We start from the raw sequence: 20,915 nt of genomic DNA, 5'->3' as shown, positions 1-20,915 counted from the left end.
TCTGTTGGGAGTTGCAAACAGAGCAAAGCTGGAAACATCCTAATTGTCACCTGAATCTTCAGAGAGCAAGTTATTTATTTGTGATCGGCTCCTCCGGCCTTTTATATCTAATTTGGATGATGGGATAATTTTGTTCTTGGGTCTTTATCTTGGTCTGTGCTCTCGGGAACCCTTTAAGCCTCCAGTCCAACCCGACACCAGCACAGCACTGGGAGCATTGTATTGTCTGGAGGTACAGGCGTTAAATCAAGGTCCAGTCTACCTGTTCAGATGGATTTTAAAAATAGCGCAATGTGATTGGTAAAGGGAAGAGAGTTTCTCCAGGTGTCGCGGCTTTCAATCCTCCAGAAAAATTGGTCATTTGCTTCATAACTGTTCACGAACCAGGTGCAAATGTTTGCCTACAAGAACTGAGATCGCTGTAAAGTGCCTTTCAAAGTTAATGGCACCATAATCATATGCAAGTACTAATATTCAATGAAACATGACTTGCAGGGGGGGGTTTTTGTTTCGGTGGGTGGATGAAATGACCAAATACCTCATGGTGAGGTTGATTTTTTTTATAATTATAATCCTTGCATTTGATCTAGTGCCTTATCACCTCTCAAAACTCTTGACAGATTATACTGTAAAGTGAATTGACTATTTTGTGCGTCAAATGTGGCCACAAACGGTCATGGATTGAGTGACCAAATTATTATTATTATTAGATCTGAACCACTGGGGGGAGCGAGAGCACTCACATTAATGGGAAGTAATACATCCGGAGGAGGGTTTACATCAAGATAGTTCTTGAAGGCTAAGAACTCTTCATCTCCACACTATCTCTCTTGAGATATTGCTGCCTCTGCGCATTTACAATCAACAGCGATGCAAAACTTTTGCCTTATAAGTAACCGAGAGGGAGAAGCAATAATTGAACTAAAACGACGGTACAGAAAATCTTAGCACACAGGAAGAACGACAATCCTTGCATTTGATACAGCGCCTTATCACGTCGTCGAAATGTCTCAAAGCGCTTCCCAGAATATGCTGGAAAGTGAAGTGACTATTTGTTGGCAAAATGCAGCAGCCAATTGCGCACAGCAGCGTCCCACATCCAGTCGTGGATTGAGTGACCGCATATTTTTTTGCCGGGATTATTACTCCGGGAAAGCGATCGGCAATCGACTAATTGGGTTCCTACTTCCTGATGGGTAAACAGAGGGGTGCGGAGTAAGAAAGCTTGTTTTAAGCTTTTGCTCCGCCCGGGAAACAGACCTGGGTCCTCTCGCTTGCGAGGCGAGCACTCTAACTGCTGTAGCGACATGACGCCGCGTCTGGTTCCCTATCAGCAACTAGCTGTTTGCTACATCATTTAAAACGGATCATAATTATAGCAGAGAGAGCTCTTGAGTTTTTACCTGTAATTTTGACATTGTCTCTTATAAAAAAATATATCAAGAAAAGCTACTCCAGTTAGAAAGAGCTTCCAACGTTTTTCCATTGATGGATTTCCACTGGAGACATTGCATAGTCGAGTGGAAATAAACATTTTTTTTTATATCACCATTCAATAAAAGAAATAAATACTCGGAAATTGGTTGGACAAGCTGTTTCTCGCTCGGTCTCTCTCTCTCTCTCTCTCTGCACCTCAATCCTTCCCTTCTTTCATGCCGCGTGGAACGATGAAGATGCTGCCATCGTTAGTTTGCTGGAGAGAGAACTCTTCGGGGGAGTAGGGGTGACCGTTGCCGTCTCGTAGCACGGTGAAGACTTGACGGTAGAGTTCGTTCAACTTCTGCTTCATGAGACACAGTGTCCGGTTAAATTCAACCCTTTCCTTCACCAGTTGGTCCTTCTCTGATTTCAAGTGATTCAAGTCGTGCTCCAAGTGGACTATGTTGTCCAGTTTCCTCTTGCGGCAGTTCTGAGCAGCCACCTTGTTTTTGCCCCTCCGTCGGATGTCCCTGATCAGGGCGAGCTGAGGCTCGGCCAGTTGGTACTTGGACAAGAGTTCGTTGAAATCATCCACCGGCAGGTTGATGATCTCGTCCGTGGAGAAAGGGATCTTCAGGTTGAAAGCTCTTCGCTGGTCCCGGCTCAGACTGGTGTCTCGGTTGGCACGCTTGCTTGGCACGTACTGAGCCCTGTTATTGCCCAGGAGTCCGGTGAAGCCTGGCGGGGTCTCTGATGGCTCTATTTGATACACTGACATGGTTGACATGTGCTGGATGGAGGGGAGGACCCGGTAGTGGGGGTGCATGTGGAAGTCCATTGGGTACATCTCAGCATTCTCCGATCGTAGCCTCCCATACTCCATCCCTTCCACGTCCAGCGATTCTGCATCGCTGTAGGTAAGGGAGCCATCCCCAATCAGAACGGATCCGGTGGAGTTCACTGGAGAAGCGAGGGCAGGGCTGGAGTCCAGAGATAGCCCAGAGTCCGATTCCAAGTCCTCCTGCCTTTTGCCCGGTGGGTTGCCAGCAAAGCCCTCATTGATGCCCAATTGTACCATGTGCTCCAGCAAAGTGTCGTTCAACAGGCCAGGGAGAGACAAGTTCATGTTGCCTTGGCCCATGGTGCTCGTCCCAGGCTGGCTGGTGCAAGACATTGGCATCCTTGCAAGACCCAAGGCTTCGAAATCAGTGTCCACGTTCCCCAAGCTGGCGGGGGCTGTCAAAGGGTGAAGGCGTTGGCTGTGGGTTGGCATTGCCCCTGAGAAGCCCCTGTCGTATATGGGCAGGAAGCTGTGGCTACACCCTGGCATTGAGCTGGACATCATGTCATCACCAACAGCACTGAAGGTGCCCAGGCCATATCCTCCCCCGTGTACAGCAAGCTGAGCGCTGTTGTAATACATCGTTTCATTCATGTTCTCGTGTAGGTTGAGACCCTGTGTCGGAGGCAAAACACACTTTACATCACAACTACGATGTCTGTTAACCCTTGTAGCCAACTATAATAATAATCCTGGCATTTGATACAGCGCTTTTCACGTCGGGAGGACTTCCCAAAGCGCTTCACAGAACACACTGTAAAGTGGATTGACTGTATATTTGTGGGTGAACGCGGCAGCCAATTGCGCACAGCAATGTCCCTCAAACAGTCGTGGATTGAAAATGACCAATTTATTATTGTTTTTGGTTTTGGAGGATTATTATTAGGCTCTGTGTGGAGTAAGGAAACTTGCCCAAGGTTTCGCCCTCTGCCTGGAATTGAACTCAGGTCTCTCACTTGCAAAGCGAGTGCTCTAACCACTGAGCTTCAGGACCCCACACTTTAAGGATATACCTTAAAGTGACTTGACTGTGCATTTTGTGGGCGAAACGCGGCAGCGTCCCCACCAACAGGCGCGGATTGAAGAGACCGACCAAAGTATTATTATTTTTTTTAAACGTTCTTTTTTGTTTGTTTTTAGGAAGGGATTATTACCCCCTCGTTGAACTGGAGGGAGGGAGGTTTGGTACTGGAACTCTCTGCCACCACCACCGCAAGTGGGTGAGCGTAGAACCTCTCTCCCTCTCTCTCTTCTCTCTCTCCCCTTCTCTTTCGCTCTCTCGCTCTCTCACTTCCTGCTCTACTGCGCTGCTGGGATCTTATCTGGTTCTGCACGCGTCCTGCAGTGACCAGAGGAACGGACACCGTGTGAGATTGCGGTGTCTGATAAGACGAAAAGCAGCTGAAAGGAGACCACAGTTGAAACACGCAACATTCACCCATCTATCTCCGAGGCATTTCATAACTTTGCGAAAAAAAATTAAATGATAAATAATCTCCGTCCATTTTGACCTCTCACTTGGGGTGAGAGTTATTCAGTAATAATAATTAATAATTATAATAATTCATAGCAAGAATAATTTGGCCACTTCAAGCCACGAACTGTCTGTGGGCGACTTCCGTGCGCAATTGGCTGCCGGGTTCCACCCACAAAAATTCACTACAGTCACTACACTTTACAGTATATCCCGTGAAGCGCTTTGAGACGTCTCGAAGACATGATAAGGCGCTATAGCAAATGTAAGGTTATTATTATTATATTAGTATTAAACCGAGCCACAGTCTACCTGTTCAAGTGAGTGCTAAAGGTCTCGAAGCTGTTAGAAAAAGAGAAGGGAGTTTCTCTATCTGGTTTCCTTATTCTACAGATTGATTGCTCACCTCATGTCTGGGTGCAGGACACTATTGCTGCGAGCAGACTCGCTGCTACTGCGTTTGCCTTCAAAACACACAGTCACTCCACTTCACTGCAATTCCACGTGGGTGGAAATTGATCAGTGATAAGGTAGTATATCAAATGCAAGGACTGTTATCGTTAAAACGATTTTAAAGCCCTGTGTAACCTGCAAGGACAGGCGAGGCAGGAGAATTCCTCAGTAAGCTGCTCGCGATGGATGTGTGTTGCTTCTCAATGTCCTTTTGTCTGCGTTTCCCATGTCGTTCCACAGGTCTGATACCGCGACACAATTAAGCCATTGTGCTCCCGGCAACAGAGAAAACTCCCTTCTCGGTCCCAAACACCGGCTCCTGCTTTGCTCCATACGAAACAACTCTGGAACTCTCTCCCTCTATCCCCCCGCCTCGCCCCCCCCCTTCCTTCCCCATCTTCAGGTGGTGCCTGAAAACCTTCCTCTTCGACCAGTGCCAACTACCCTCCAATTAACCGGTTGTTTGCGGTGTACGTGTGTGGGAGTCTGTTCACTCTCCAGCCTTTCACCCGCAAATCCAGTGCTTACAGGTGTCAGTCAGAAAAGCTGTGGGTTCGCGCCCCAAGTTGGGACTTCGCGCTACCAGTCTGGGCTGACACTCCGATGCCATCCTTCAGATGAGTCGTTAGACCTCACTCCCAGTTTGCCTGTTCACGGGGTGGGGGGACGTTAAAGATCTCGCAGCGCTATTCCTAAAGCGAAGGGAGTTTCTGACAAATCCCACCCCCCCCACCCCTCCCAAATAAAACTGGTCGCTCCCTTCATGGCTTTTTACACGACGGTACTTTTCACAAATGGGCTGCCCTGTTAAGCCTACAAACACACAGTTACTACACTTCACAGTCAAAATCCCAGGCGGTATTTGAGACGTCTCGATGACGTGACAAGGTGCCGTATCGAATGCAAGGATTACTGTATGTATTACGCTGACAGAGATTACCTGCGAACATGTTTGCCGGGATCCTAACCACCGCGCTGTGCGTCGAAAAGAATATCTAATTGTTTTTAAAATGTGCGCTGGGAGTTATCGCAAGGGATTGAGGGGGGAGTGAGATTAGGCAGCGCAGTGTGAGTGAGCGCAGAACAAGATCTCAGTGCAGATGAGCAACAGAGATACTCCGGCAGAACAATGACACATCTCTTTAGTCCAGAACAGGCAATGTTTCATTCTCTGTAGATCCCTTCACCTATTTCTCTCCCCCCCCACACCCACACCCCGCACTCCCCCCATCACCATTCAGCCCCTGAATGAGTTCATTGTTCGGAACCTACGTACCCGAGTCAACCTAAACGTTCAGAACCCGCCCCACTCAGCTCCCGTTAACACTGCAGCCAAAGCCCTGGCGGGGAGGGGGGTCCTGGCAGCGGGAAAGCTCAGCCAGAAGCTCTCTCTCTCTCTCTCTCTTTCTCTCTCAATGGCCGAGCTGTGTGTGGGTTTAGCTGGTTAGACTCCAGCAGTTACCCCAACGTACACTCTGGGCTTCCCCCCACCACCAACCTGCGCCTAATACTCTCTGGAATTAGGTAAGCAGGAGGCGTCCCTCTGGGGGGAGAGAGAGAGAGAGAGAGAGCGCATTCCATTCCAACAATCTATCTGTTGGATTTCCATGTTTACGCCCCGAAACTCTGTCACACTCTCCCTCTGTCTCGTCCCCTTCCTTCCCTTATCTCCAGGTCGCGCTTTGAAGACCTCCCTCTTCGACCAGTCGCCTACGGTCACCTCCCCCCCTCCCCCTCAGGGTCACGCTCCGCCACTGCCAAGCGCTCTGGGTCACTACGCTTTACAGTGCGTCCTGCGAAGCGCTTTGAGACGTCTCGACGAAGTGATGAAGCGCTGCGTCAAACGCCAGGGTCATGATACTCTTGAGAGGGGTGAGGGGTTTCGGCAGGTGTCAGACGCAACCAGCTGAGCGAGCGAACAAACAAACAAATAAACAAATAAACAAACAAACAAATAAACAATATTGTTCCGAACTTACCTGCAGCTCCGCGATCGACATCAGCTCCTGCCAACTCAACTCCACCTCCACCCCATGGCCCTGCTCCGTCTCGGGTTGAAGCGGGTGAGACACCAGGGCTCTGCCCTGCTGGGGTGGGCAAGGGGGCATCATGAAAGGTCCACTCGCCTCAGTGGCCAGGTCTAGGAGCTGGGGACCACACCTGGGAACCTGTGGCAGCAAACGTCCAGTGAGGCCGAGACAATAACCACCGCAATCATCATAGCACTCCTTGCGTTTGGTACAGACTGTGCCCACCGTCACCCCCACCCCCACCCCCTGGCCCCCCAACACCCCCCTCCCCCACCACCCCCTCGCTCCCCCAACCCCCTTCTCCCACTACCCCCCGCCCCCCCCCCCTCCTCCCCCACCAACCCCTCGCCCCCCCCAACCCTCCTCCCCACCACCCACCCTTGACCCCCCAACACCCCTCCCCCACCACCCCCTCGCCCCCCACCCCTCCTCCCCACCACCCACCCTTGACCCCCCAACCACCCTCCCCCACCACCCCCCTCGCCCCCCAACCCCTCCTCCCCCATCACCCCCCCCCAACCCCCCCTCCCCACCACCCCCTCGACCCCCCAACCCCCCCTCTCCCACTACCCCCCTCGCGCCCCCCAACCCCTCCTCCCCGCACCACCCCCCTCGCCCCCCCAACCCCGCCTCCCCACCACCCCCCTCGCCCCCCAAGGGCACAAGTTGTTGTTGTTGTTTGCCTTATCGCATCATCGAGACGTGTCTACGAATATACTGCAAAGTGTAGTGACTGCGTATTTTGTGGACGAAACGCGACAGCCGATTGCGCGCAGTAGGGTCCCGTTCCCCTCCCCGCCCCCCTTCCCCCTCACAAACAGTCGTGGATTGAATGACCCCCATTTTTTATGTGGTGGTGGGGGAGGTTGTTGACCAGGACAGGACAGTGGGCGGAAGAGAGAGAGAGAGAGAAACTCCCTTGTCTTTTCGAACAGTGCTGCGGGAGCTGTGGAGCTCAGTTTAACGTCTCGTCAGCGAGGAGTTTCCGTAAAGTGTAGTGACTGTGTATTTTGTGGACGAAACGCAGCAGCCAATTGCCCCACAGCGGCATCCCCACAAACTGTCGTGGATTGAGCGACCAAATTATACTTGGGGTGGGGGGGGGGGGGTGGAAGGGGATGATTAGCCCCAGAAAGCGATCCCCCGAGTTCCTACTTATGGAGTTAACGACCCATTTTATTTTGGGGTGGATTTGTCGGCCGCGACACGGGGCGAGGGAGAAAACTCGCTTCTCTTTTCGGAGGGCGCCTTTCACGTCGGGAGGACGTCCCGAAGGCACTGGGCTGAGCGCACGTGAGTTTGTGGGTCAGAAGCACGTGTGTTGAGGAGCGAGATAAAGGAACGAAGGGGTGGGGGGGGGTATTACCGGGTACGGAGTGAGGGGTTTTGCCTGTTTTATGGGATTCCCACGTCCGCTTACCTCTGCTTTTCCGGGAAGATGCAGAATCCGGTTCGCGGAACACATTCACCAAAGGACAGAGTCGCCGCTGTCTCCGGGGCTCAGGTCTCTGTGCGCACGAAGGCAGACAGATGGAAAACGCCGTCAATCCACAGAAGAGAACCGTAGGAATCCTCGCGTTGGACACGGCCCCTCATCGCGCCTTCGAGGCGCCTCAAAGCGCTTCGCGGGACACGCCGGAAAGTGGAGTGACCGTGCGTTTGGCGGGCGAAACGCAGCAGCCAATTGCGCACAGCCGTGTCCCCCCCCCCCGCCACCCCCACACACACACAGTGGTGGATTCAGCGACCGAAATATTTTCGGGAGGAATTACTATCCCCGGAAAGCGATTCCCCCGGATTTGTTTTGATCATTATTACTTTTGGGGGGTGGGAAGTAGAAGCCGATTTCCCCCCCGCCCCGCCCAGTAGAAACGGTCACTACACTTCACAGTTGCTTGTGAAACATTACAGTATCCTGTGAAGCGCTTTTAAGACGTCTCAACGACGTGATAAGGCTCTATATCGAATGCAAGGATTAGTAGTAGTAGTAGTAGTAGTATTAGGAAGCAATATTAGGAACTCCATCCCCCAGTGCCTTCGCCACTTCCTCCCTTTCTTCCTTCAAGGCCGGTCTCAAGACCTTTCTCTTAGACCGTGCCTTCAGCTCCCCTCTCGACTCTCTACCCCCTCTTCGCTCCCTCCCTTCCCTCCCCCTGACCATATCCCCCCAATGCTCGGGTCCTGACCCAACTGTCCAGCGCCTTGGGACGTCCTCCCGACGTGAAAGGCGCTCTATAAACGCAATCTTGTTGTTGCTGTTGTTGTATTGCTGCTGGGCGCAAAAAATTGGTTGCCGCGTTCGCCTACAAAACACACAGTCACCACACAACCACACTCAACCGCCCCACACTTCAGTGACCGCACTGACACTCACGGTAAAATCCTGCGAGGCACTTTGAGGGGTCCATCGCACTCTGAAACCCGGCGCGATAAAATGCAAGGAGTATTATTACGATGATTATTATTTAAACGCTGGAATATTTGATCCGGTCGCGAAGGAACCTCTGCAGACGCGGAGCTGAGAGACTCTCTCTGAAATGGTTCAGCTCAGGCTGATGGGTAGGTGGTTGAAATGTGTCGCTGATAACCCCAGAAGGTCTCATATCACCCTGAAACAGTTGCTGATGTGGCTGCTTTATCCAACGCACACTTCACTCCCTCGCTGATAAGCCGAGGCTTTCTGTTCCCCTTGTCTCTCCCTCCTCCTGATCTCCCGAAGGCGTTGGTTGACACTCTTGTTACATTTCACCATCGCTACCGTTGTTATTGAGCGCTAATCGAGCGCCGAACCATCATGGGGTGGGGAGTGGAACAGGGTGGGGGGGTGGGTGGGGTGGGAGGGGGTTGTTTCAACAGATTGTCTGCCGCGCTCGCTCGGGCTCTCGCTCGCGAGTAAAACCCGCGAAACTTGGCCGAAAACCCTGCAAAATGTTTTTCGACGCGTTGAGGTCGGCCAGATTGCAAGGATTATCACACTATACAAACACACAGCGCGGTTTCGCTCCGCAAAGCACACAGTCAATTCGCTCTGCGGTACGTCCTTCGAAGCGCTTTGAGGCGTCGCGAGCGACGACGTGAAAAGGCGCTGTGTCAAATGCGAGGACTGTTATATCGCGCGTACGCAGCCAAACAGATAAATCCTTGAATAAACAGTGGAACTGTACGGGGAATGGACACAACCAACTAATTACCAACCAACGAAGCAACTGATCAAAAAAATGAAACCACTGAATAATCAATAATCAATAATCCTTGCATCGGATAATAATACTAATCCTTGCACTCCACACACTTCTTCTCTTCTCTTTACGAGCGGTCTTAAGTTTTAACTCCGAAGAGCGCAGACGGGATGGGGCGGGGAGTGGGGGTGGTGGGGGGTGGGGGGGGGATGGGGAACACACACACAATTCGGTTTAACGTCTCGCCCGAAAGACGGATTCTCACACACGCTCAAAGTTTAGCCGCCGATTTATTTTAAGAGCCGCGGTGGGGGTGGGTGGGGTGTGGGGGGGTGGTGTGAGGGGGGTGTGGGGGGGTGTAAAAACACCCACAAACAAATTTGACGTTAATTAAGGCTGAATTCAACGATTTGCCAAACGCTGCACAATTGGCGCGGAATTAATCATAATAATAATCATAATAATAATAATCATCCTTGCGTTTGACACGGCGCCTTATCACGCCTCCGAGACGTCTCAAAGCACTTCACGGGCTACACTGTCAAGTGAAGTGACTGTGTATTTTGGAGGGTTAAGCCCTGACCTGGCGGGGCAGAATCCCACCGCCCGGGTCTGAAAGCGAGTGCTTCAATTAACGACAACGACAACCTTATCGGCTGCCTGACCTCACAACACCTCCCCCCGCACTCCGGCTTAATTACGGCGCAGTCGAGGTTCCTTACCAGCCCATCGCTGCGGCGTCGAGTGCCTCTACCGCTCGTTCTCGCTTGTCTCGCGGTTTAGGACGAGAGAGAGAGAGAGAGAGAGAGAGAGGTGGGGGGAGGAGTGGGGGGGTGGGGGTGAGAGGTGGGATGGGGAGGGGGGAATCGGGTACGCGGGGAGATATGAGGAACTGCGCAGTCCCTGTTGGGACTGGCTCGGCAGCTGGACGCTGTTGCATAAGTGGGTTTGGCCGTGTTCCTCGCTGCCCCTCTCTGCTTATCTCCGCCTGACGCTGTGGTGGAGGGAAGCCACAAGGCAGCCTGTGGGCTCAGATCTACCCTCCGCTCCCGTCTCCTGACAGTCACCGCGCACTTCAAGGAATTTGGAGTCGAGTAACAGCTTCGGTGTCATTGCAAACCACATCCCCGGCCGGAGTTTTCAACAGAGCTATGAACTTCCTCCCCCTTTCCTCCACTTTATTTTCAACCCTCCCCACTCTTTATCCTTTGTCTCTCCTTTCTCGCTCTCCTTAATCCTCGCGTTCGATACACGTTTCGCCGCCCCCCTCCCCCCACCCCCACCCCCGCAAATTACACAGCCAATCCACTTTATCATATATTCCGCCCCGCAAAACAGGCAGTCACTACACTTTACGGTATATCCTGTGAAGCGCTTTGAGACGTCTCAACCGCGTGATGAGGTGCTGTATCGAATGTCAGGATTATATTCTATTGTATTGTATTATATCGTGTTACAGAGCGCCTTATCGCGTCGTTGAGACGACTCAAAGTGGTTCACGGAATATGCTGCAGTGTAGTGACTGTGCATTTAGTGAGCGAAACGCGGCAGCCAATTGCGCACAGCAGCGTCCCCACAAACAGCCGTGGATTTTCTGTCCTGTTTTGCCCTTTTTCGATCGTTCTCTCGACTCCCCGCAAAACCTCACCTCACCTCCCTCGTCCTCCTCCTTCTTAATCCCTCCCCTTTCCTCCCCCCACCCCACTCCCTGTCTTTGCTCTTTGCCCATCTCTCGTTCTATCTTTTTCCGACCATCCATCACTTCCTACCTCTCTCTCTCTCTCTCTCTCTCTCTCCTCCCTCCCTCCCTCCCTCCCTCTCTCCCTCCTTCCCTCCCTCAGCTCCTGCTGCCAAAAAAAAAGATAAACAATGATCTCTTTCTTAAAGCCCAGGACATCTCGCAAGGTGTGCGTTCCTGACACTCACTGGCACAATCTGGGGAATGTGCGGATACAAGGGCTCTTTAGAAACTCAACCTCGACTTATATTACATCCGAATTAGCTCCAAATCTCTTTTAACACCTTCAAACCTAGTCGTTCAGCTCGCACCCGAAGCTCTCCGTGCCGCGAGCCTCCGTGAGAGAATATACAACAACTTGCAGTTATATAGCGCCCTTCGCAGCGTACCAGAGCGCTTAACGCTGGCGGAGTCTGATGTACGGTCACTCCACTTTACAGTATACCCTGTGAAGCGCTTTGAGACGTCTCGAAGACGTGATAAGACGCTGTGTGAAATGCAAGGATTATTATTATTATCATATAACCGCATGTTGTCGTCGTCGCTGTTCCTGCAAGAGGTTCCGGTCACCCTAACGCCCAGATGCACCCGCCTCAGCTCAAAGACCGGTCACTGGGGGCAAGGAATCCTCCCCCTCAGCTCCCGTTAACCCCGCCAGCCAAAGCCCTAAGGGGTAGGGTGGTCCTAGTTGGACCAGCAATGGGAAACCTTAGCCAGACAGCGATACCAATGTCAAGCCATGTGGTTTTGGATTTTTGTGGCCAACCGGTAAGTAGGATATGTCCCTCCAGGGAGAGGGAGAGAGAGAGAGCATTCCATTCCAGCAATCTATCTCTGGGGTTTCCGTGTGTGGGTGGGAAACTGAGGGAATTCTCAGTTGGGTTTGGAGACTCAATGGGTTTCCGCAGGTGTCAGAGGCAAAGCGTCTCTGGTGGTGCTTTCCAATCAGGTTTGCGAAAGACAGCGCCGAATGGAGAAGTGCTGAGTTTGGACGCTCATGGCTTCCTCCTGCACCGTTCTCCACACGCCCCCCACTTACCCCTGGGCACCTTGTCAGCTCCTGACGTCGTGACTGACCTGTGGATTGAGCGGTCGACGTACACCTCGGAGTCCCAAAGTAGGGCAGTGGTTAGACCCCTCGCCTCGCAAGCCAGAGGACCCGGGTTCGATTCCCAGGCAGCGCGAAACCTTAGTCAAGTTTCCTTACTCCGCACATGCACACACACACACACACACGTGTGCACACACATAAACACACACGTGCGCGCACACACGCCTCTGTTTAGTCAGCAGTAAATTAGAACCCGGTTATTAGTCGACTTATCGGATCGTTTTCCGGGGGGGGGGGGGGGCGGTGGGTAATAACCCCTCCAAATAAAAACGCGGTCACTCAATCAATCCGCGACTGTTTGTGGGGACGCTGCCGTGAGGGGTTGGCTTCCGCAAAATACACAGTCACTACACTTTACAATAATAAGAACAATGATAATAATAAACCTTGCATTTGATACAGGGCCTTATCCACGTTGTTGAGACGTCGTAAAGCACTTCGCAGGATGTATTGTAATATATTGTTGCTACCGACTGCAAAGTAAACAGCGGTGCGGAGCGTAGGGAAACGTGCCTGAGGTCCTCTTGCGTGCGAGACGCAGGTGCTAACCGTTATGCTACAGGACTCCGCGGTTCCTGTGAAGTGCTACGGTGTTTTTTTCCTCACTAGAATGGTATTGGATGTCCGTGTGTGGGGCTGAGCGTGTGCGTGTGCGTGTGTGTGTGTGGGGCTGAGTGTGAGTGTGTGTGTGTGTGTGTAGGGCTTTAAATCTCTCATATATATCCTGTGAAGCACTTTGAGACGTCTCAACGACGTGATAAGGCGCCGTATCAAATGCAAAGTTTACTGTTTGTTATTGTCACAAACTTTGTGATAACTGTGAACGGTTACGCGGCTGATGAGACAGGACACGAAGACCCCGGCAGCTCACTGAGGCACACTCACTCTCTCTCTCTCTCTCTCCCGGAGTGAGGTCTGACCCAATCACTCACACTGAGGGGCTTTGTGTGTGGGTGTGTGTGTGTGTGTGTGTCAGTATGAGTGAGCGTGTGATTCTGTGTGCGTGTCAGTACGTGTGTGTGTGTGTGAGTGTGTGTGTCAGTATGAGTGAGTGTGATTGTGTGTGTGTTATTGTGTGTGTCAGTATGAGTGTGTGTGTATGTGTGTGTGTGGCTGAGTGTGTGTGTGGGGGGGGGGGCTGAGTGTGTGTGTGTGTGTGCGTGTGTGTGCGTGTGGGGGGGTGGGGGCTGAGTGTGTGTGTGTGCGTGTGGGGGGGGTGTGCGTGTGGCTGAATGTGTGTGTGAGTGTGTGCGTGTGGGGGGGTGGGGGCTGAGTGTGTGCGTGTGGCTGAATGTGTGTGTGAGTGTGTGTGTGTGTGTGGGGGGGGGTGTGGGGGCTGAGTGTGTGTGTGTGGCTGAGTCTGTGTGTGTGTGTGCGTGTGGGGGTGTGTGCGTGTGGCTGGGGAGCTGGTGGTTTGGGAGCTATGGTGGTTTCTGACCGAGGTTTGTCCAACACGCCGGAGGTTCCAGCCGTGTGTCTGTGGCTGGCGTGTGCCGCGCTCCAGCCCCAGGTCTCCTCAGCCCAACATGGTGGCCACCGAAACCCCAACCTCAGTCTGTGGTTGTGCTGCCGTCGGTGGCCACGTCTAACTTTCCTGCGTCTCCTCTTGTGTGTCGAGGTCTCCGCTTGGCTCAGTCGTATGGGTTAGAGCCCTCGCCTCGCAAGCGAGGGGACCCGGGTTCGAATCCCAGGCGGGTCAGGTCAGGGCGAAACCTTAGATAGGTTTCCGTCCTCCACACCCACGCCGCTGTTTGCCCGGCAGTGAGCGGGAACCCGGGTGTTAGTCGATTGGCGGATGGCTTTTACCGTTGGTAATAATCCCTCTAAAAAATAATAATGAATTGGTCACTCAATCCACGAGCGTTTGTGGGGACGGACGGTGCTGTGAGCAATTGGCTGCCGCGTTTCTATCCTGTGAAGCGCTTCGAGACGTCTCGAAGACGTGATAAGGCGAGGATTATTATTATTATTATTATTATTATTATTATTATTATTATTATTATTATTATTATAGCTGTTGCTGCTGTTGTTAATTTGGAAAGAAGTTACGATTTCTTAAAATGGCTTCTTACAATTAAAATTAAGACGTTTCCGCAATCGCGCAGCGTTTGAAGGCGGAACAGTCTGCCCGGGGGAGACCGGGGTGGGGGGTGGGGGGGTGGGAGGGGGGTGGGGGGGTGGGAGGGGGGTGGGGGGTGCTTTGGGCGTCTGGGTGAGGCCCCAACAAAGAAAGGGTTAAAGTGAAGCACGTCTGTCGGTTCAGGAAGCCACAGGTCTCCGGACTCCATTACCCCATTCTACTCACTTACACAACCACCGACTTCCAAGAAATAGAATCCCTTTCTCTGTTTATCGAGACTCGTTGGGCTCTGGGCCCCGTGGTCTCTGGGCCCCGGGGTCTCTGGGCCTCGTGGTCTCTGGGCCCCGTGGTCTCTGGGCCCCGTGGTCTCTGGGCCCCGTGGTCTCTGGGCCCCGTGGTCTCTGGGCCCCGCGGTCTCTGGGCCCCGCGGTCTCTGGGCCTCGTGGTCTCTGGGCCCCGTGGTCTCTGGGGGAAGGAGGTCAGTGGGATCTCCTCGGAGCTGAACTGACCCCAGGGTGACCCACCTGGCAATAGGTTGTGGGAATCGAGCCACAGCCCTATGTGGAGGTCTCGACTCCCGTTCCTGAGCCCGGAGGGTCTGCAGGAATCCAGGCCGCTCACTGCTGATGACAGACCAGCCCGGCCTGGCTCATCGGCAGGAAGGGCTGACCAACCAGTCACTGGGGGCAGGGAATCCTCCCCCTCAGCTCCTGTTAACCCCACAAACCAAAGCCCTAACTAACTAACTAATTAACTAACAGGTAGGTTGGTCCTGGGGGGAAGGAGCTAAGGTCACGTCAATCCCAGGGGTTTCCAGGTAATTTCCCTCTTGGCTCTCATTCGTTGCTGATTGACGGCCGGGCTGAGGAAGCATCCACAGTTGATTGAGCGACGCGGTGCGTTTGATAAGCATAACAGGTGAAGGTTATGTGAGTTGGAATGTTGCTCCTGACCTGGACAACCTGGAGAAAGGCCTCAACAGGTTACGTGAGAGATATCAAGAGAGGTCAGACCCTTGTACCCATTTCATCTGATCCTTCCAGAATCCCCACCTGACCATCCTCGCACTACACCTGTGGAGTCCTGTAGTGTAGTGGTTAGAGCGCTCACCTCACAATCAAGAGGATCCGGGTTGGATTCCCAGGAGGGGACGAAACCTCAGGCAAGTTTTCATAATCCACACACTTCTGTTTATTATTACACCATCAACATCTTTCTTAGGAGGCCCCGTGGAGTCTTTCTTGGAAGACTAAGGCTCAAGGCCTCAATGCAATGTGTTGGCCAATACAGGCACAACACTTGATGTTGTCTGGTCGTTTGTTTTGGCCAGCCTGGTGTCTGACACCTGCGGAAACCCATTACCATCCTTAAGGGTCTCCAAACCAAGCTAAGATTTCAATGTCTCCCACCCAGTGAATTGACTGTATATTTTGTGAGCGAAACGCGGCAGCCAATTGCGCACAGCAACGTGCCCACAAACAGCCGTGGATTGACGTGACCCATTTATTATTATTGTTATTTTTCTTGAAGGAATTTTTAGCCCCGTAAAAGCGATCCACCAATCGACTAATAACCAAGGTGGTTCCTACTTACTGCTGGGCAACCAGAGGCGTGTGGAGCGAGGAAACTTGCCCAACATTTCGCCCAGCCCGGGAACCGAACCCGGGGCTCTTGCTTGCAAGGCGAGTGCTCTGACCACTAAACTATAGGATTCTTCACCAATTAATCCATGTGAGAGTGCTGGGGGAGGGGAGGAGGGGTGGGGGGTTGGGTGGGGTGGGGTTGGGCGATTATATAAAGGACACTGGGATGGAGTTCCAAAGGGTGGGGGTAGGGAGACTGAAGACCTGACCTCCGATGGTGGGGCGGGCAGGATGGAGGACTTGGAGCAGGTCGGAGCCCGCTGAGCAGAGGGAGCGGACAGGTCGATATGGAGTGCCGTGCTGTTGTTCAGCTCTGGTAAATCCAGGGGACAAGAGGTCGGGATCCTTCACGTCCTGTAGGCTCCTGTGGGAAGAAACGTTGATAAAAGTTCTGCAAAATTGCGCAACTTAATTTCTGGCCGGATAAAGTTGGTTAGAGTCCTACACTTCTCTTCTCTTCTCTCAGCGTCAAAACCACAAAGGTTATGGGAGGCCTAAACTGAACGACTCTTGCAATATTTATCAGCCTCAAACAAAACTTCCGGCTGAGGCGGCTTCTCAACTTCCTGAACACTCCGGGGAACGAGGGCCAACGTCAAAGTCAATGCCCCCACCCATTGCAAGAGGTCCTTCAGGCAAGTGGATGGGCCACTCAGTGGTCATGCGTTGCCCAGTTGTGTTAGAACAACAATCCTTCCATTTCATCTAACTCCTTCGACGTCAGAATCGTTCGAAATGCCTCCCGGGATTCTGCAGTCAAGCGTAGTGACTGTGTGTTTTGTTAGTAATCACAGCTGTTGATTCGTGGAGAGCACAGCCCCTGCAAACATCCCCTGAAGTGAATGATCGATTTATCCAAAGGATTGTTGGCCAGGACAACCGATCAAGATACACTGGTGATTGTAGAGTCCTGTTGTGTGTTGGTTAGTTCCCTCGTCTCGTAGGCGAGAGGACCTGGGTTCGATCCCCGGGCAGAGCGAAATGTTGGGCAAGTTTCCTGACTCCATATGTCTCTGTTTACCCAGCAGTAGGTAGGAACCCGATTGCTATTCAGTTGACAGATCACTTTTCCTGGGGTAATAATCCCTCCAAAAAAAATTATACTTTGATCACTCAATCCATGACTGTTTGTGGGGACGCTGCTGTGCGCAATTGGCTGCCTCGTTTCGCCCACAAAATACACAGTCAATTCACTTTACAGTATATTCCGTGAAGCCCTTTGAGACGTTTCAACGACATAATAAGGCGCTGTTAACTGTTAGGTTATCTGTGAGGCATTGCTCTGCGTAAATGGGCCGATACTTTTTCCTACAAACACACAGTCCCTAAAACTCAACAGTGAATACTGTGAAGTCTTTTCAGACCTTTTAATGCTGTAGGTACTATACTGAATGCAAGGTTTATTATTAGATATAAGATTCTGCCTCGAACTCCGAGGCCAGTTTTATTATCTCACACGAATAGACACTGAAGGGTGAACCAACGAAACAAGGGTGTGGGGGGGAAGAGAAAATGATAAAAGTTCAGTTATTAGGTCTTGAGTGAGATGAGGAACATTTCAAGGAGGATTTCAAATCCCCAATAATTTCTGAAAATAGTGCTTTCACTTCCCTCTCCAGTCGTGTCACAATAAAGGATGGATGAACAGTTGGCCACACCTATTGGGGACATAGTCTCTGGGTCCATTTCATTCCCAGTTTGTTTTACTATTAACTTTATGACAAATTGAACTTCGGATCAGACGTTAACGTCTCGCGGGGGGGATGAGAGATGTTTCTCTCAACCCCTTCCCTCCCCGCCCCTCGCCCCCACCCCCCCACCCCCCCACCCTATATCCTGGCCAACAATCCCTTAGATAAAACGGGTCACTCACTCCACGACTGATTGCGCGACGCTGCTGTACGCAATTGCCTGGCACGTTCCGCCCACAAAATGCACAGTCACTACATTTTATGGTATAACCTGTGAAGCACTTTGAGACGTCTCAACGACGCGATAAGGCGCTGTGTTTAAATGCAAGGCATGAATGAACAAGTGAGACCTGGCTCATTCCCTCGCCCACTCTCCCCGGTGGGGCAAGAGGCTGTGGATTCGAGCCCCACATCAGGGTCTTTGAGCTCTCGTTCTAGGCTAACACTCCAGCCCAGTGCCAGGGGGAGTGCCCACATTGTTGGTGGGCACAGTCCTTCGGTGGTTCAAATATTAAACCGGGTGGACGTTAAAGATCCCACAGAGCTATTGGAAAAGAAGGGGGAATATCCGGCCAACAATCCCCAGACAAAATCAGTCATTACAATTTATAGCTGTTTGTGGGAGAGTCAGTGGATTTACCCGTTTGAGTCACTGAGAGCACAAGTGGTGTTTGCAATCCAAATGGAGGACAGAGACAAAGAGTCAACCTGGACCTCGGAATGTTTCCCGGCGCAGGGCGAAACCTTGGGCAAGTTTAACTTTCTCCACACGCGCGCCTCTGTTTACCCCGCGGTAAATAGGAATCCGGTTGTTAGTCGATTGGCTTTCCAGAGGTAATAATCCCTTAAAAACATTTTTTTTTTTTTTGAAATCGGTCACTCAATCCACCACTGTTTGTGGGGACGCTGCTGTGCGCAATTGGCTGCCGTGTTTCACCCACAAAATACACGGTCACTACACTTTACAGGGAAGCGCTTTGAGTCGTCTCAATGACGTGATAAGGCGCTGTATCAAATGCAAGGATTATTATTATTATTATTATTTATTATTATTTTAGGTCTTTCCTCCTACCCTGTGTTGACCCTGTGGGTATTATAACCCGCTCTCTCATAGTACTGAGATGAGGGGGGGGGGCACAGATCTCATTACCACCCGCTGCCCCTACTGTATAGTTTCGAATGATTGTGAAACGCAGCTTGCTTGTAAGTTCTGTTAAACTTCCTACTAGTTATGCAATAAATATTTTGTGCGGAAAACCACACATTATCTCGACAGAGAAGACAATGTCCTTCTTCTTATTCTTCTTCTTCTTCACGAAAAGGCAATTTTTACTTGAAAATACAAGGTGACTAAAACGTTGTGATATCTACCCTATTATCTAAAAAAAAGTACCATCATTTCTCTGAAGACTTATTAAACATTGTAATGGTATCACGAGTTTTTTTGGTTACCCAGAAAGGAGCTCTGCAACTTTTTGATTCAGAATTCCCCGCCGCGGACTTACCCCAATGACTGTATTTCCCCGAAGAAATGATTAAGAGGCATCGATCATTTTACAGCTATTGAGAATAATAATAATAATAATACAGCGCCTTATCACGTTGTCGAGACGTCTCAAAGCGCTTCACAGGATATACGGTAAAATGGTTTGACAGTGTATTTTGCGGGCGAAACGCGGCAGCCAGTTTTCCGCCAGGCGGTGTTCAACAAAGAGTCATTGAGCGAGTGACCAATTTTATTTTTTTATTTGGGGGATGGTTGTCCAGGACAGTGGGAGAGAGAAACCCCCTTCCCTTTTCGAATAGCACCACGGGATCTTCAACCTTGACCGAAACAGACAGACGGGACCTCGGTTTAATAAGTGTCAACGTGGGGCTTGAAACCATGACCTTCTGACTCAGAGATGAGAGTGCAACCACTGAGCCAGGCTGACGTACTGACAGACTGGTCTCAGGAAGGAACTGAAAGATACCTTCACTACACCAATATTAGTCTGAAGAAGTCCCCGATCTTTGGAATTTTCCTCTCCCAAATGCCTCGGCCTCGCAATCTCTATTATCTGGACCTCTCCATCACAATCCCTCCACCTTCCTACGCCTCTTCAACCATGCAGGGATTCTTGGAGGAATGGCTTCACGTAGAGGGGCCCAGTGAGAAGGTGGAACTCGCTGCTGGACGCCGTGAAGCGAAAAATCGCTGGCTGCCTCGTTTCACCCACTGTATACACAGTCACTACACTTTACAGTATATCAGATCCTGCTGGTTTGTGGAGTTCTGTAGCATAGCGGTTAAAGCGAGAGGACCCGGGTTCGACTCCCGGGCAGGGCAAAACCTTACGCAAGTTTCCTCACTCCACACGCCTCCGTTTACCCGGCAGTAAGTGGGAGCCCGGTTGTTAGTCGGTTGGCGGATCGCTTTTCCTGGGGTAATGATACCTCCCACCCTCCTCCCTCCACGCCCCAAATAATAAATAAAATAATAATAATAATTTGGTCACTCGAAACGTGACTGTTTGTGGGGACGCTGCTGTGCCCAATCGGCTGTCCCGTTTCTCCCACGAAATACACAGTCACTGCGCCTTACTCGGCGAAGCGCTTTGAGACGTTGCGGCGACGTGATGAGCCGCAGTATCCAGTGCAAGGAATATTAGCGGAGTCCTGTAGCTCAGTGGTTAGAGCACTCGCTTTGCAAGTGAGAGACCTGAGTTCAATTCCAGGCAGAGGGCGAAACCTTGGGCCAAGTTTCCTTACTCCACACAGAGCCTAATAATAATCCCTCCAAAACCAAAACAATAATAAATTGGTCATTTTCAATCCACGACTGTTTGTGGGACATTGCTGTGCGCAATTGGCTGCCGCGTTCGCCCACAAATATACAGTCAATTCACTTTACAGTGTGTTCTGTGAAGCGCTTTTGGACGTCCTCCCGACGTGAAAAGCGCTATATCAAATGCAAGGATTATTATTATTATTATTATTATTATTATTTTATTACTATCACTGACTGGAGAGGGGGAGGAGACAACTGAGCAGTGATTGACAGGTCAGACGTTTGATTGACAGCTGGCGGCCAGGTGATTGGCAGCGCACCCGGTGGGCGGGTCGCGGCGGGTGCGGCGGCCGCTGATTGGACAGGTCCGTGTGAGTGACGCGACCGCGGTGGCGGGCGGGACCCGGGATCGGGCAGGGCGGCCGCTGATTGGTCGGACGGGGTGACTGACAGCAGCCGGCGACGCGCGATTGGCTGAGGCCGGCC

At 51.6% G+C, this 20,915-nt stretch overlaps 1 protein-coding gene across 2 annotated transcripts; it reads right to left on the bottom strand.

The window, feature by feature from the left end:
• Positions 1-1,094: 1,094 nt before the first annotated feature.
• Positions 1,095-10,192, bottom strand: nfe2 (nuclear factor, erythroid 2). Of its 2 annotated transcripts, none has more exons than XM_042344247.1 (4): positions 10,119-10,192; positions 7,638-7,725; positions 6,167-6,355; positions 1,095-2,875 (listed from the first exon to the last, which is right to left on the bottom strand). In XM_042344247.1, the coding sequence occupies exons 2-4, from the start codon at positions 7,680-7,682 to the stop codon at positions 1,634-1,636; spliced, it is 1,476 nt and encodes a 491-aa protein (XP_042200181.1). In that variant the 5' UTR covers positions 7,683-7,725; positions 10,119-10,192; the 3' UTR covers positions 1,095-1,633. The 2 variants fall into 2 exon arrangements, with proteins under 2 accessions (XP_042200181.1, XP_042200182.1); XM_042344248.1 differs by lacking the exon at positions 10,119-10,192 and adding an exon at positions 8,592-8,676.
• Between the last annotated feature and the right edge of the window lie 10,723 nt (positions 10,193-20,915).

The sequence above is a fragment of the Callorhinchus milii genome, unplaced genomic scaffold (genome assembly GCF_018977255.1).
Source record: "Callorhinchus milii isolate IMCB2004 unplaced genomic scaffold, IMCB_Cmil_1.0 Scaffold27, whole genome shotgun sequence".
Taxonomy (NCBI): domain Eukaryota; kingdom Metazoa; phylum Chordata; class Chondrichthyes; order Chimaeriformes; family Callorhinchidae; genus Callorhinchus; species Callorhinchus milii.
Note: the sequence above shows the minus strand (reverse complement) of the source record. Positions and strands in the feature narration are given on the sequence as shown.

Coding starts and splice junctions, on each gene's coding strand:
- nfe2 (XM_042344247.1), bottom strand. CDS start 7,682: ATGTGTTCCGCGAACCGGATTCTGCATCTTCCCGGAAAAGCAGAG. Junction 6,356..7,637: donor ATCTTCCCGGAAAAGCAGAG/GTAAGCGGACGT, acceptor TTGCTGCCACAG/GTTCCCAGGTGTGGTCCCCA. Junction 2,876..6,166: donor TGTCGATCGCGGAGCTGCAG/GTAAGTTCGGAA, acceptor CCTCCGACACAG/GGTCTCAACCTACACGAGAA.